The following is a 17,708-nucleotide window of genomic DNA, read 5'->3' as shown; positions in this document are numbered from 1 at the left end:
ACTCCACCTCCCCAGACGTCGCCTTCCTGACGGAGACCAGGATGAACCCCTCCTCTGCACCCGACATTGCCATAGCCATCACTGACAGCTACAAGATCACCCACAGGAACCGCACCAACGGAACAGGAGGAGGAATCACCATCGTCCACAGAAACACTCTCAGAATCACGACCAGCACCAACAACACGCTTATCACCACCGAACACCTGCACTTCCAGATCCACACTGACCCCAACACCACCCTCAGAGGAACCCTCATCTACAGACCACCGGCCACAGTTCAGCGACTCCATCGCTGACTTAGTCCGCGCACACGCCCTTGCGTCCACAGACTACACCCTCCATGGAGACCTGAACTTCCACTTCGAGAACACTAACGACAGCAATTCCACCACCCTGCTCGACAACCTTGCCAACCTCGGACTCAAACAGCTCGTCACGACTCCCACCCACTCCGCTGGACACACGCTCAACCCCCATCTTCTCAGCCAGCAACCACGTCACCTTCAGCTACACCACCAAACTCCACTGGACTGCCACCGCTGCGTCTACTTCACCTTCGAGAAACCGACAACACATCACCGCACACAATGGGCCCCCCACTGCAGCTGGAGCAAAGTCACGAAGACCAGCTAGTCACCACCCTCGCCGAAACCCACCTACGGACACTACTGACTCCGCCGCCCTCAACCTCAGGCAACGGATCGACCACTGCGCCAACACTCTCGCCCCGATCAAGAAACCCTCGAACAGACGCTCCAACAGAAAAGCCATCTGGTTCACCGCCGACCTCCAGGCATCCAAGCAGGCCTGCCGTAGGCTTGAGAAGAAGCACCACAAACAGACTCCAGACAGCAACACAGCCTACAAGAACGCCATCCGCAGACACCACCAACTCCTCCGTACCCCCAAAAGGACATCCTTCAAAGAGCGCATTGACAACAACGCACACAACAGCAAAGAGCTCTTCAACATCGTGAAGGAACTCTCCAACCCAAACTCCCAACGACATCCCGCCATCACAGGACCTCTGCGACTCCCTAGCCTCCGTCTTCCACCACAAGATCGCAGGCATCCACGACAGATTCAGCAACCAGGCCTCCCCAACTGACAGACACCTCAGACCCACCGCCTACAGCCACATCAACGTCGACCCCCTGCTTTTCTGGACCCACGTCCATGACGAAGACACCATCAAAACCATGAACACCATCAACTCCGGTTCACCATCCGACCCCTGCCCTCACCACATCATCAACAAAGCAAGCTCCACCATCGCACCCCATCTCCGCAAAATGATCAACAGCTCCTTCGAGACCGCCACCTTCCCAGAGAGCTAGAAGCACGCCAAGATCAACGCCCTACTCAAGAAACCCAAAGTTGACCCCAAGAACCTCAAGAACTTCCGGCCCATCTCCCTCCTCCCTTTCCCAGCGAAAGTCATCGAGAAGATCGTCAACAGGCAACTGACCTTCCTCGAAAAGATCATCATCCTGGACCTGTCCCAATCCTATTTCCACAGCAACCGAAACAGCCCTCATCGCTGCTACTGACGACTTCAAGGCCATGATGGACAACGGAGAAACCACGGCCCTCATCCTCCTGAACCTCTCGGCCGCCTTCGACACAGTCTGCCACCACCCTCCGCACACTCCTCCACAACGCAGGGATCCGCGACCAAGCACTGGACTGGACCACCTCCTTCCTCACCGGCAGAACCCAGAGTGTCCGCCTCCCCCCTATTCCGCTCTAAAGACACCAAGATCATCTGCGGCGTATCCCAAGGATCGTCCCTCCGCCCGACACTCTTCAACATCTACATGGCACCGCTCGCCAACACTGCCAGATCGCACAACCTCAACATCGTCTCATACGCCGATGACTCCCAGCTGATCCTCTCCCTCACCAAGGCCCCCACCACCGCCAAATCCAACCTCCACGAAGGAATGAAGGCCATCGCCGAATGGATGACGATCAGCCGCCTGAAACTGAACTCTGACATGACGGAGGTCCTCATCTTCGGATCCAGCCCCTCTGCCTGGGACGACTCATGGTGGCCGGCAGCACTGGGAGCTGCACTGACGCTCACTAACCACGCAAGCAACCTGGGAGTCATCCTGGATTCCGCTCTGTCAATGACCCAGCAAGTGAACGCCGTCTCCTCCTCCTGCTTCCACACACTCCACATGCTCCGCAAGATCTACAGCTAGATCCCCACCGGTACCAGAAGGACAGTCACCCAGGCCCTTATCACCAGCAGACTGGACTACGGCAACGCTCTCTACGCAGGATCATCAGCCAAACTCCAGAAACTAATACAACGCTTACAGAACGCCTCTGCACGCCTCATCCTTGACATCCCTCGCCACAGCCACATCACAGGCCACCTAAAAGACCTCCACTGGCTCCCCGTCAACAAGAGGATCACCTTCAAGCTCCTCACCCACGCCCAGAAAGCTCTCCACAACACCGGACCAGTGTACCTCAATGAACGACTCACCTTCTACACCCCGAACCGCCAGCTTCGCTCTGCCGACCTCACCCTCTCCACCGTCTAGCTACCGCCGGCGGCAGATCGTTCTCCTACCTCGCCGCAAAAACCTGGAATACCCTCCCCAACCGCCTACGACAGACCCAGGACCTGCTGGCCTTCAGGAGACTCCTCAAGCCTGGCTGTTCGAGCAGTAGCCAGCGCCTTGAGACCCTTACGGCCGAGTTTTGCTCTCTACAAATGTACTGATTGATTGATTTACCAAACATTATTGCGTGGATGTATTAGCTAGTCAACAAGCTAATGTAGGACAAGGAGCACTAAAAACTGTTTTTCAGACAACTGCAACACCCAGTGGTTAACCATTACTTTGTGAGAATACTGCTATACAATCTAAGCAACGCAGGTGTATCTACAGCACACATGCCTCAAACAGATTGTCACTTACCTTGTAAGCATCTCTTCTTGGCATGTAGAGCTGTAGATTCACATGTGCCCTCCCTCTTCCCCGGACACCTGTGGTTGTTGCAGTTCTTATTATTCACTTTACATACGCATGGACATCTCTGTACTACACTTAGATTATTCTCCCGCAAGAGGGTGAGAATGGACTAACGATGGAATCGATGCCCATGTGCACTTTCACCGAAAGGAGGAGTCTCCTTCCCTTGTGACTGTAAAAGACGTCTTCGAAGAAAAACAACTTGTAAACAGCTGACCCAACACTAGATGGCAGGAGTATGCAAAGCATGTGTATCTACAGCTCTACATGCCAAGAACTGATGCTTACAGGTTAAGTAACCGAATCCTTTTCCAAAATATTCTAGATACAGAACAATACGACATTTTTCTCACCAAAAAGATTGTACTTCAAGTATTCAGTCTCGCTCACAGGCTTGACCAAATGTCTGTTTCAGTGTGCATCTTCAAATCAGTGTGCATCTTCAAAATGTTCTTAGGAATGATGCAATCTTGCGTTTCCTTGATCCCACTTTGTTGTCTCCATGTGAGGCCATTCCAGGAGGAACTGGACAACCAATGAACACCAAACGGAGGTTCCTTCAACATAATCAGGATCACATCCATAATGATGGACACAATACCGTGTTGAACTCCAGAAAAGAATGTGTTGGTAGAATTAACTTTTCTGTATCCAACACTAAGATCCATGATGACCATGAATGTGCCACTAGATAGTCGAGGAACACACCTCCGGAAAATGGTTGCACAAATCTCAACTACATAACAGGCTGTTGGTCTTCAATCCTTCCTACCAAAGATAGCTAGTTTCTCAGTGCTGGTATGCACAAACAGCAGGACGACCATGTACTATATAAACCCGGAGGAACAAAATCATGCCCACTCTTTGGCAGGGCAAATAATTTATAAATGAACAAGTAGTCGTTGTATTACACTGAAAGCAGTATATTTGCCAGGCTTAAACAACCAATGGGCGGGCACTCTAAGCAAAACATTAACAAAGTGTCATGAATAGGACTTAAACAGTGCCAGTGGACAACCACCTTTCATCAAGGGCGAACACCAAACTTGGAGCTGTTTGAATCCGGCAGAAATGCAAATCCCGATTCTATGCAGTCAGGCATGCTCAGAAGGGCCTTCACAACCCCTCCTGAGCATGCCTTCCTTATGGCATAGGTAGGAATTTTGCTTAGGCCCTTACCCCCACTCAACATGATACTGAAGATTTTTAGCAAGATTAAACAAGAACCCTGCCATCTTATGTTAGTAGCACCTTTGTGGGCCAGACAATATTGGCACTCAGATATACTTAACTCAGAACAGAACCATATTCTCTCCGGCCAGTAGCCAACCTTTTAATCCTGCACAAAAGCTGGGTTCTTCATCCCAACCTGCAATCGCTCACTTTATCGTCCTGTCTCAAGAACACGGGTACCATCTCATGAATATTCTGCAACATTACAGAGCAATAACTTGCCAAAGGCAGAGCAGAATCGACATATAAAACGTAGCGAGCCAAATGGACCTAAAGTTGGTAGAGGGAGTAATTAATTTTCTCACTAATTGTATTCTGTTGAAATAAGGAATCAAAACGAATGTTGTTCAACTATATATATCTTTTTCTTTTTGTGAGTTGAGTTAAAATCTGTTGCTTTTAGTAAACATAAGCTTTATATGGACTCATTTCTTTTTGATTTTTTTGTTTTAGTGCACTTGAAGAGACATTTTATGTTCCGAAACCATCTCTGTTTAGTGTTTGAAATGCTCTCCTACAACTTGTATGACCTATTGCGCAATACCAATTTCCGTGGTGTCTCTCTCAACCTGACAAGGAAATTTGCACAGCAGATGTGCACTGCACTGCTTTTCCTGGCAACTCCAGAACTTAGCATCATTCACTGTGACCTGAAGCCTGAGAATATCCTCCTCTGCAACCCAAAACGCAGCGCTATCAAGATTGTTGACTTTGGCAGCTCCTGCCAACTTGGACAGAGGGTAAGTTGTTAGATTACGATATTCTCTGGTTATACCTAATATTTCAGTAGACCTGGTACGTTAATCTTAAGATTCATTTGACTTTGGTTAGGGGAGGGAGAGGTCTTGCTTTTTTATATTGCTTTTGCTGTCCAGTCAACTGTTTTTTTCATAAAAATCAATCCTATGTAACATACCTGCTTTTAATAGCTTGTGGTCTTAGTCCAGTGAGCTTTGGTCAGTTTACCTCATCAGCCTTTGGCTGCATTCTTTATAAGTGACAACATTTTCCATGTACACAGTGTTGTCATCCACATAGAAAATTGTGCATGTCAGTCCAAGTCCCCTGAAACAAGGTTTCCCTTTGTTAATTTTTTTTGTTTTTACACATTTGTTTAAGTGGAACCAGTAGCCCATTACATACTGTTGCCAAGGACTTGGATTGTCTTGATATGCTGAGCATTCAGCCTACACTTAAACATTTTGTTCTGAAACTGTTGTTTTTCCCCTGTAAAATGTTTTTTGCTATAAAGTAGACCACAACAAACTACCATTGAGGAAAATGTGCATCTGGATATTAATTCCAGACATATTGGCTTTGCCAATGCTTGTTAAAAGAAGCTATCTTAGAATATTTGAATGCCCTGCAATTGGCGCACTTGAGCATGCTGCAAAAAAGCTCACTGTATATACATTCAAACCTATATTTTCCTTAGTGAGAAGACGTGTAAAAAAAAATGCAGCTTTTCAGACTTACTTTATGAAGCGGTGGAGAAAGACTGCTGTGCCTTTGAATCCTGCAGCTTACACGACCCGTGATGCATCTTCCTGGAAATTGCCTCCCTTAGGCAAGCACTTTGTTCCGGCTCATGAGAGAATGATCCTGGAATGAGTTGAGGTTTCACTACTATTTTTTCCCCTCAAGTTTTTTACCTCACAATTTATGCTTTTTCTACTTTAATTGACAAATTTACATCCTTTTTTTACAAGTAATTCTGTTTTTCCGAAGATCTGACATATGCCTTCACTTGTCATGAAGTGCCCATCCATAGGCAGAAAGAAAGGCAATATCAGCCCACATGAACTCTGAGTGATGTTTACCTTTTTCCCATTTGACTATGGTATGCTAATTATACCTTAAAATGCCCAAGAGGTCACTAAAAGACAGAAGGCATCAGACGACAGGTAAGCGTGAAGACCTTTTTTGCAAAGCAAGAGGAGGAAGAAAAGGGATGAGAAATCAGCCAGCCGCCTCCCAAGGAGCTTACACCTAAACAAAACTTCACAATAGGAAAAGCGGAGTGTGAGAAAATGGGGTTGTGTTGCAGAAACCCCCCAACACTTTTTTTGCCTGGCTTTTGATGCAACCTTGCATGTAGAGTACTGGGACCCTGCTGTCCAGGTTTCCTGTACCAGTTCTCTTTTCCTAAAACATACCCACAATTGGTACTACTGCCCCTTTAAGTCACTAGTAAATGGTACACTGGGTACCTAGGTCCTGGAAGCTGAAAAGGGACCCCCTTACTCAGACCATGCCACCAGGTGAAAAAGGACAAAGTCGACATGGCACCCTGCCTGGGTGCCATGCCAACCAGCACTACCTGAAGGTATAGGTAAGTCACCCCTCTAGCAGGCCTTACAGCCCTAAGGCAGGGTGCACTAAACCACAGGTGAGGGCATATCTGCATGAGTAGATATGCCCGTACAATACTTAAGTCAATTCTTAAATATTGTAAGTGGCAGGGAAGCCATAAGGAGTACATGGGCATAGCTTAGCTTCTCTTCAATTGCAAGCCTGGAACCTGAGTTCAAAGATTTAGTCATTTCTGAAGACTGTAGAGACATATTGTCCAAGGCTAGAGCAGAGTCTACTACTAAAACGTACAGACTAAAATGGAAACGTTTTTCCTCTTGGTAACTTCTGAATGACATTCATCCTCTTCTTTCATTTCCAGAACAAATATTGCCCTATCTTTGGCAAAATCGGGTCTGGGTTATGCCTCAGTAAGGGTCCACCTCGCGATTCAGACGTACGTCTGACGCTTCTTCTCTCTGCTCTTCTCGCATCATCAAACCGCTCATGTAGGTATTATTCAGGAAATTCACAAAATTGATATAAAATTTCTCACATACAAAGTGGCTTTACGTCTTGCGCTTACTTCTGCGAGGTGAGTAAGTGAACTAAAAGCCTTCACCATAAAAGAGCCTTGCCTACGTTTCACAGAGGACTGTTATGTTGAGAGCAAACCCTAAATTCATACCGAAGGTTCCATCACAGTTTCACCTTAATGAGCCTGTTATTCTGCAGACTTTTTTTATTCCCATCCTTCCTCACCGGCGTAGAAATCTGTCCACTCTTTGGATGTCAAATGGTGCCTTCAGTTTTACTTGCAAAGAACAAAGCAGGTGTGCAGAACAAATTAACTGCTAGTATCTTATGGGCCTTTAAGACTGGGTTCTGCTGTCACAAAAAGAACTATCGCTGCTACTATTCAACTCTGTCATACTAAGGGTAAACCGCTTACGATCAAGGCCAAAGCACATTCTACAAGAGCAGTTTCCTCTTCTGCTGCTCTTTTCGCTGGTGTTTCAATAGAGAAGATTTGCCTTTACGCTACATGGAAGAGTGTCCATACTTTCACGCGGCATTACTGCCTGGATATGGCATCTTGTAGCGAAGCAGCAGTGGGACAGGCAGTCCTACGTCACCTAATTCAATAACGTAAGCCTCCATTATTAGAGGTGTTTTTTGTTCCTCTGCATTGTTTTATTTATATATATATGTGTGTGTGTGTGTATTTGCATGTATATTGTCACCCGCCATCCTCTAAGGGTAGATATGTATTTTATTAAGAGTACTTCATGTATGTCTATGCAACTGCTAGCTACTCTGTTTCAAGCATGTGAATCCATGAAAGATCCAATACTGGAGAAGAAAATGAGTTACTTACCTGTAACTATGGTTCTCTAGTATTGGTATCTTTCATAGATTCACATGCGATCCACCCTCATCCCCCGAGAGGCTTCCCTTATTCCCTCTAGTTATAAAATGTCACACTTGTGCTTGAAAATCAGAGGAACCTAGCCTCTCTTGGGATTGTTCTAGAGGGAGCCGTTGCCTGATTGGCTGCTGCTTAATTTTCATTCTTTTTTTTACAAAAGAGAATGGATAGGCTATTGCAGTGACTGTTCATTGCATTGTAGCCTATTGTTGTATTATCTACTGCTTTAATGTGTATACCGTGGGACTCCAACTACGATGACGACGGGGATTCAAGCATGTGTTTCTATGAAAGATATTAATACTGGAGAACCATAGTTACAGGTAAGTAACTCATTTTCTCCCCAGCACCATGCTGATTTAACTGAAACCAGGAGTGTTTGGTACCAAACAGCTCCCTGTAATGAACAAGTTACTTACCTTCGGTAACGCTTTTTCTGGTGGATACAGTATCTGCCTGTGGATTCCTCACCTTGTGAATATCCCCTGCGCCAGCAACATTCGGAAACTTTTGTAGCAGTCCACGCCGATGGGGTCGAAGATGACGTCACAGAGACACGACTCCGCTCGCGACTCCACTGACGTCACCGGCTCCATAAGAAGACCTCCTCGGCGTGATGACGTCAGTTCCGCCCCTTTTTTCCGTGCCTCCGAGGCACACGGACGGACTGACAGCAATATGTACATAAACAGCATACACAGTACACAATATGCATATCAACACACACAGTGTGGAAAAGAAACATCAAAGCACTAGAAATAACCCAATGTCCTTGACAGTCATAAATACATTTGAAATCAATAATAGAACTACCGTCATAGAGTCACTGGAATAGAAGGATGGACAACGGGGAGGCGGGTGGGTCAGTGAGGAATCCACAGGCAGATACTGTATCCACCAGAAAAAGCGTTACCGAAGGTAAGTAACTTGTTCTTCTGATGGATACATCTGCCAGTGGATTCCTCACCTTGTGAATAGATTCCACAGCAGTCCCCGCTCCCGGAGGAGGGTGTCCATCCCCCTATACCAGAAAATCCTGAAGGACGGAACGGGCAAAATGTCCGTCCCTCCTCACCTCAGAATCTAAACAATAATGTTTTGCAAAGGTGTGAAGGGAGGCCCAAGTTGCCGCCCTACAAATGTCCTCCACAGGAACACCCCTAGACAAAACAGAGGTAGAAGACTTTGCTCTAGTGGAATGAGCTCTTAAACCCTCCGGAGGCTCCTTACCAGCTAGGGAGTAGCAGATCTTGATGCATAGCACAATCCATCTTGAAAGGGTGCGCTTGTGCACCGCACGACCCTTTCTGCAGCCAGCAAAGCCCACAAAGAGCTGGTCATCAATCCTGTAGTCCTTAGTCCTGTCCAGGTAAAAGCTCACCGCCCTCTTAGGGTCCAAGCGGTGAAGTCTCTCCTCCTCCTTGGAAGGGTGAGGGGGAGGATAAAAGGTAGGAAGGGTAATGGACTGCCCCAGATGGAAGGGAGTTACCACCTTAGGCAAAAACGCAGCCCTGGTCCGGAGAACCATTCGTTCAGCATGCACAGTCAAGAATGGGGGTTTTGAACTAAGAGCTTGAAGCTCACTTACTCTCCTTGCCGAGGTGATTGCAACGAGGAAAACCGTCTTAAAAGACAACAGTCTCAAGGGACACTTATGTAAGGGCTCGAAAGGAGAACCCATAAGATAAGTCAGTACAAGGTTTAAGTCCCACTGAGGTACAATAAAGGGAGTAGGAGGAAATTTATTCGTAAGGCCCTTGAGAAACCTAAGCACAATAGGTGACTTAAATAAGGACGGCTGATCCGGCAGGCATAGGAAAGCCGACAAAGCCGATAAATATCCCTTTACAGTGGCCACAGCAAAGCCCTGCTGGGCAAGAGAAAGAGCAAACTGCAGAATGTTAGACAAACGAGCCTTCAAGGGATCAATCGACCTCTCTCCACACCAGAGAACGAACTTAGACCACCTATAGGAGTATATGGATTTGGTGGAGTGTCGCCTGGCCGATAAAATAACATCCACCACATCTGGCGGGAGAGAGAAAGAATTCAGGTTGCCCCGTTCAATCTCCAGGCATGAAGGTGTAAGCTCCGGAGGTGGGGGGTGTAGAACCTGCCCCTCCGACTGCGAGAGGAGGTCTGCCCTCAGAGGGAGACGGAGCGGAGGGCACGAGGAGAGGTGGAGAAGATCTGTGTACCACACCCTTCTTGGCCAATCCGGGGCGATCAATATAACTTGGGCCCGGTCTTGGCGAACCTTCCTCAGAACCCGAGGAATCAAGGGTATGGGAGGAAACGCGTAAAGGAGTCGTGAGCCCCAACTCAACTGAAACGCGTCTCCCAACGCCCCCTGCATCGGATACTGGAGACTGCAGAATGACAGGCAGTGCGCGTTCTCGAAAGTGGCAAACAGATCCACCCGAGGAGTTCCCCACGTCCGAAAGACGTGACGAACTACCTCCGGATGGAGCCTGTCCGCACGAACGTTCAGCACCCCGGCCAGATGATTTGCCATCAGACAAATCCGATGGTCCTGAGCCCAGGACCATAGACGCAGGGCCTCTCTGCACAGACAAAGAGACCCCACTCCTCCCTGCTTGTTTATATACCACATCGCGGTAGTGTTGTCCGTCAGAACCTGAACAGACTGACCGCGAAGGGAAGGGAGGAAGGCCTTGAGCGCCAAGCGTATCGCCCGTAACTCCAGAAGGTTGATGTGAAGCAACCTTTCCTCTGGAGACCAAAGACCCTTGATCTCCAGATCCCCCAGATGAGCACCCCACCCTAAGGTGGATGCATCCGTTATCACCGTGGCCACCGATGGAGGTAGATGGAAGGGCTTCCCCTGGGACAGATTGCCCTCCACGCTCCACCAAGACATCTCCGCTGCAGCTTCTCTGGAGATCCTCACAGACTCCCTGAGATCTCCCTTGTGCTGATACCACTGCTTGCGGAGGCACCACTGGAGCGCCCTCATGTGCCAGCGTGCATGGTTGACCAACAGTATGCAGGAAGCGAACAGACCGAGCAGGCGAAGGACCTTCAGAACTGGAACAACCGCTCCGCTGAAAAACAAAGGAATCATTTCCTGTATGTCGAGAATCCTTTGAGGAGGAGGGAATGCTCGACACACAGTAGTGTCCAGTACCGCACCTATGAACAGGTTGCGCTGAGAGGGCACCAGGTGAGATTTGGGCACGTTGATCGAAAAACCCAATCTGTACAACAGCCGAGTTGTATCCTGCAGATAACACAGCACCTTCTCCGACGACTCCGCCTTGATCAGCCAGTCGTCCAAATAAGGGAAAACCGAAATTCCCGATCTTCTGAGATGGGCTGCCACCACTGCCATCACCTTTGTGAAGACTCGAGGTGCCGAAGTAAGACCAAACGGAAGGACCGCAAACTGATAATGTTGCGACCCTACCGTGAAACGGAGATACTTCCTGTGCGACTTCAGGATGGGGATGTGAAAATACGCATCCTGCAAGTCGAGCGACACCATCCAGTCCTCCTGATTCAGCGCCTGAAGAACCTGCGCAAGGGTGAGCATCTTGAACTTCTCCTGTTTCAGGTAAAAGTTCAGGATTCTGAGGTCTAGAATCGGACGCAATCTGCCGTCCTTCTTCGGGATCAGAAAATACCGGGAGTAGCATCCCTGACCCCTCTCCTGCTCCGGAACCACCTCTATCGCCCCTTTCTGAAACAACTTCAGGACTTCTTCCTGCAGGAGAAGATGGTGGTCCTCCGAGCAAGCACCTTGGCAAGGAGGGTAAACTGGAGGGAATTCCCGAAAGGGAAGGGCGTACCCATTTTCTACAAGATCCAGAACCCAAAGGTCTGTAGTAACCGATTCCCAATCTTGTAGAAAATGGGTAAGCCGGCCCCCCACAGGACCAGCATGATCCGGAATGTCGAATCTAGGGCTGTTTTGCGGTGGTGGGAGGGGCTGAGGAAGAGGAAGAGGAGGAGGAGAGTTGACGGCCACGTGAGCGACCCCTAAGCCTTCCTCTATATCCCTTGGAGCTTTGCTGCTGCTGCTGCTGCTGCTGCTGCTGCTGGGCTGGTCTATAAGAACGAAAACTCGCCCTTCCAAAACCTCTGTACCTCTTGAAAGTACCTCTCGGCTGGGATTGAAGGCCCAACGACCTAGCCGTAGCCTTACTTTCTTTGAAGCGCTCGAGAGCAGCATCAGCCTTCTTCCCAAACAGACCAGACCCATCAAAAGGTAAGTCCAACAAGGTCGACTGGACATCCGAAGAAAATTCGGAGGACTTAAGCCATGCTCCCCTCCTGGTGGCAACTGAAGACCCCATGACCCTGGCAACTGAGTCTGCTGTATCCAAGCCACTCTGTATAACCTGGCGAGCAGCCGCCTGGGCATCCGACAGTACTTCACTGAAGCCTGCCCTATCCACCTCCGACAGCTTCGGTGCCAACTTTTTAGCTGAATCCATAAGCGCATGGATATAGCGCCCCAATAAACAAGTCGCATTAGAAGACTTTAATGCCATACTGGCTGAAGAAAAGACTTTCTTGGCCGATTGGTCCACCTTCTTGGCCTCTCTGTCCCCTGGGACCTGAGGAAACGCACCTTTTGAACGTCCAGAACAAGCAGCCTGAACGACCAGACTTTCAGGTGAAGGGTGTGATGACAAAAACTCAGGATCCCCCGGAGCCACCCTATATCTCCTTGCAACCACCTTGGACACCGCAGGAGCCGAAAAAGGCTTGCGCCACACATCCAACACAGGCTCCAATATTGCTTCATTAAAAGGCAACAGCGGCTCTGACACCGCAGTTGGAGAGTGCAACACCTCAGTCAAGATATTAGACTTGAACTCAACAGATGGCAATTGAAGGTCCAACAACTCTGCAGCCTTTCTTATCACAGCATGATAAGGAGCCGCGTCTTTAGAAGGTTCATCTGAAGGAGGAGTGATCTCCCACTCCGGAGACAAATCCAACCCACTTGCCTCCTTCAATTCGTCAAACACCTCATCGGATTCGACCAATTCTCCCTCTTCAGCCTCATCCATAAGATAGCTCCTCTCCTCCAGCACTCTCTGCGCCTCTCTCCTGGAACGGATCCGCACCTGCGGCGTCGGCGGCGCCGTGATCGAATCCGACGGCGCCGGCAGAGGCGTCGAACGCGGATCAGCTGGAGCAGCCGGCGTCGAACGAGGTCGAGTCGGCGCCGGTGAAGAGGGAAGCGGCGTCGATGTTTTCGGCGCCGGCATCTGCCAAGACGGCGTCGCTGGGAAGAAAGGCATAAACGGTGCTTGAGGATAAACCTGCGGCACTCCCAGATTAAAAGCCATCGGACCCATCGGACCCATAGGTGCACCAGAGGAATACATGGCCCGTGAGAACACCCCATACATCGCATTGAGATACTGCGAGGGGTCCTGACCTGGATTAGGGAAAGCTGGATACTGGTCAGGTAACACCGGACTCGGGCCTGCCGGCGCCGACGGTGTAACTTGCGGCGTCACAGACTCACCCGGAGCCTGATCATCCTCATCCTGGGCCGGAGTCGGAGACGGAGCCGAAGGACCTGCAGGACCTGGAGAAGCCATCGGCGCCGGAGAGGACGCCGGCACCGGCGAATCAGCCGGAGCCGGAGAAAACACAGGAGAAGATGGAACAGGAGGCGAAGCCGGAACAGGAGAAGGAGACACTGACTCCCTTCGACGCCGAGCAGGCGATTTAGACTTCGACGTCGAGGCCTTGTGATGAGACGAATGCCTCCTTTTCTTCTTATGCTTCTTGCTCTTTGAAGCATGTCCCGACGTCGACTTGGAAGCCGACCTCGACCTCGACCTGGATCTTCTTCTACCTCTTTTCTCCTTTCTCTTCATCCGGGCGATAAAGAGCTTTGCCTCTCTTTCCTTAAGAGCCTTTGAGCTCATCTTCCTGCAACACGAACATCCTTCAACATCGTGGTCCGATGACAAACACCAAACGCAGTCGTCATGCGGGTCAGTGATGGACATGTGTTTGCCACATTCATGGCAAGGCTTGAAACCAGACTTCCTTGCCGACATTCTCGAAGAAAGACAGAGAAACTTCGGAATAAACACAAAGTAACAGGTAAAGCTACCAGTAACGATTCCCGAAATCCGTTGGCGTCGTCGGCGCGGAAAAAAGGGAACTGACGTCATCACGCCGAGGAGGTCTTCTTATGGAGCCGGTGACGTCAGTGGAGTCGCGAGCGGAGTCGTGTCTCTGTGACGTCATCTTCGACCCCATCGGCGTGGACTGCTACAAAAGTTTCCGAATGTTGCTGGCGCAGGGGATATTCACAAGGTGAGGAATCCACTGGCAGATGTATCCATCAGAAAAATCCACACTGATGCCAGTGTGAGATTTATTAAACCATGTACTCGGAGAGCACCTCGTAGGTGCCCCCTGAAAACGTACCAAACCTGGTTTGGTCACCGACTGGCTTTTTGCAGCCTGCCACCCACAGACCTGTTTCTGGACCTCTGGTGGAAAGCCTCAGCTCTCTGGTACCGGAAGCAATTCACATCCGGGGCATCCTTCTCCCCAGGATGTGTCCCGTGCTCAAAGGGGATGCTTCAAAGGCCTGCTGCCTTTGTATTGTAACCCCCAGCCTCTGCTGCTATCAGCAGATGGCAGACCACAGTTTACACCCCCACTTAAGGCTGGAAAACCGGTGGGAAAATTTAGAAAGGCTAAGATGTGTGCCCACCTTTATCAACTCCACCCCTCAGGTGGAGGATGCGTAGTTACCAAGACGTCATGTAGCAAAGACTGAAGACGACTACTGACTTGGCCCCAACCCTACCAGCCTGTCGCCAGCTGTAAAGACTGCAAAAGAAAATAACACCTGTCCTGGGGCCAGCAACTTCCAGAAACCCGAGAATACTGCCTACTCTTCTACAAAGAACTGCCGAGGACAGTGGCCCTGTCGAAGAATTCAACTGAAAGGACTCAGGATCCAACTGGAACCACAACTCCTGAACACACTTCACCCGACGCCCATGGCCCGAGTATGAGTGTCTCACCTGTCCAGTGAAGTCTCTCCAGCGATCCTGACCTAGAGTCCAGCGTTTGGTGACCCCCCCCCCCTGTATTTCGTGACGACGCCTGCATCCTGAATCCAGAGGCTCGCCCTGACCACAACCGGCTCCAGGAAGAAGAGACTGATGTTTAAAGGCACACCTGCATCCAAAGCCCCCTGTGCATTTATTAGCTGATCGATGGTGCCCCTACGACCCTCTACAACTACATCCCTACTTACCTCTGCTGTCATTGGTCTTCCTCCTGCCACTTCCAGTGCGACGCCTGTAGCCTGTTCGTTCAAAGCAGAATCTTCATTGAAAAGCTTTGGGTGCTGAATTTGCACCCTGCATCCGCCCACCCCCCCCACTTGCTTGACCTAATCCCAAAGCTTGGCATCTGCAATCGATTTACTTACCTGTACGCAGTGTGGCTTTGAGCACCCCTGTTTCCATTGAAAAACATTGAGCTGAACTCCGATTTTGACCACTGCACCCAGCCACCCCTGTGCAGCTTGTGGTGCAGTTTCGATACTCACCTGGCCCTTGCCCCTTGCCGAACTTTGGTTCCGAAAACTAGAACTGTAAATGTATCTCCGCTTTATTGTTTTTCTCCTTAGGATAACATTGAACTGTTCAGAAATTGCACTGAGTTTCGACTTTTTAAAGTCTTAAAATAAAATACAAACAAAGTGTATTTTTTCTAAAATTGGTGCGGATTTCCTTTTTGAGTTGTCTGTCCATTATTGGTCAATGTTGTGTAATATAGGCCTTAGGCTGCTCGCCCACACTACCACTAATTGGAGCACTTTGTGTTTTACATTGAGCCCTGTACACTTTTGTGGAACCCCTGAACCCTGTGCACAGTATGACCACCTAGTGATACAAATCCAGCTTGCTACACTGAGGAAAGAAGGAAAAGAGATGACAGGAAACAAGTTCATTGCCACTATTCAAGATGACATTATTGTACGCCGTAGAAGATGTCGATGTCAAACATTGGCACCAAGGTTTTTGCTGTTGAGTTAAGATTCATAGACTGCAAGACCCTGGTCAGTAACCTTGTTGATGTCAAGACCTACAGGACGTACCTACTTTACCATTTAAGACCCCTTGTAATTTTTTTTTAACTTTGAAGAACAATGATACTATTGAGATCTGTTTGATTCTCCTTCATATGACCATAATTCTTTTATACTCTGACGAATCATCTTGCTTCTCCAGCGGATGACATCCCAGCTTTTCACAATATTTTGGTATGAGGAGCAAATTTGCTAAACATTTCCACAAAAAGGTCCTCAAACATCCATCTTAGTCATACTTGACTTTTCAGCAAGAGCATCTCCAAGACAGTGGGTCAGAGAGACAACTGCTCCATCCAAAAGAGAGCAAAAGGATTCATATAATGGGTAGGAAGATGTGCAACACAGTTGCTATGATATTAAAAAAATGCAAGTGATACAGCTATTCTTGACTTCTATCACAGATATTTGTGAAGGAACGAGGTAATTTATAGAAAACATTACAAAGAATAGACAGCAAGATTTCGAGGGGATGGTCAACAAAGACTGCTGGTATCTAATCAAGTTTACATGCAGCTGTTGATGGAGCATAATGATCTATTACAGGATATTGGCATGGGGTAGCGCTCCACAAATCATTCTGGTCAAGATTGACCAACCTGAAACCGGATGCACTGCATACAATTATCAATCATCTTTTTTCCTTTTTGTAGTACCAAGCAATTTGCTCAGTACACAGAGGAAGAAATAATTTGGCTGGAAAAGGAAGCGGAGACTCAAAAAGCATTAGGACTGGAAGAAACTAAGTGCTCTTTCCAGCAGCTCTATAAGCCAAAGGACACCATGCATTACCCATGTAGAGTTTAATCCCCTCGCTGGTCTATTAACCACAAAATCATCATAAGCAAGGATAAAGGTATCTTTACAGCAGGAGGACATCAAAGCAAAATCCATCAACTCCAAAACGGTCTTCTTCTGGAGAACGGACAACACCCTCTAGAAATAGGAATTGACAGCCTAGTCCCTCACACCTCTGTCACTCCAGTGGGGAAATGGTATCTCTTCACTTGGTAGGGTGGAGTCTCATAACATCGTACAAGTGGGTGCTGAACATAGTGAATCTAGTTTAGTTTTTGCTATTAAAGGACAATCCACCTCTTGCACCCCCAGAATCATCATCAAGAAATCAAATTGCGATCTTTAAAAAGGAAACCTCAATCCAGCTAAATAAATGAAGTAAGAGAACTGGTTCTATCGGGACGAAAAATGTCAGAGCCCTAATAGTGAGGAAATGGGCAACATGCAGCTTCACTTTAAGTAAGTACTTAAGTAGTGTGCATGGAGGTCTCTTTTGATCCAAATGTTCCACCAGCTTGTGTGATGCTCCAAGATATACTTACAGGCCTTTGCAATGTGGCTGCAGCCCATTGGCAATTGGTGCCAGTGCATCACAAAGTTAGGGTTTATAATTAACCAAGTTGGGTCAGATATTCAATAACACTTGATTGCAGTGCAGCCAAATAAAAATACTGATTAATTGAAAGCTATCAGAGTATCCATGTAACTGCACCATTGTCTCTACAGTCATACTACACATCTTCTGCACAAGCAATTGTTGCACGCTCTGGATCGCCTATCAACTCACCAAGACAATGTCTTTTCCTTCAGGGGAACTCCATTTATAATCATAAGTACTGACTTTTCGTGCTCACGT

General features: G+C 48.4%; 1 protein-coding gene across 2 annotated transcripts in view; it reads left to right on the top strand.

Moving 5' to 3' along the window:
• DYRK1A (dual specificity tyrosine phosphorylation regulated kinase 1A) overlaps nucleotides 1–17,708 on the top strand; it is a 551,386-nt gene that overhangs the window by 294,559 nt on the left and 239,119 nt on the right. For both annotated transcript variants that reach the window (XM_085621267.1, XM_085621268.1), the window contains exon 8: nucleotides 4,680–4,966. In XM_085621267.1, the coding sequence (XP_085477393.1) occupies nucleotides 4,680–4,966 (287 nt within the window). The remainder of the gene's footprint in view (nucleotides 1–4,679; nucleotides 4,967–17,708) is intronic.

Source organism: Triturus cristatus, chromosome 8, assembly GCF_964204655.1.
Source record: "Triturus cristatus chromosome 8, aTriCri1.1, whole genome shotgun sequence".
In the NCBI taxonomy this organism is placed as follows: domain Eukaryota; kingdom Metazoa; phylum Chordata; class Amphibia; order Caudata; family Salamandridae; genus Triturus; species Triturus cristatus.
Note: the sequence above shows the minus strand (reverse complement) of the source record. Positions and strands in the feature narration are given on the sequence as shown.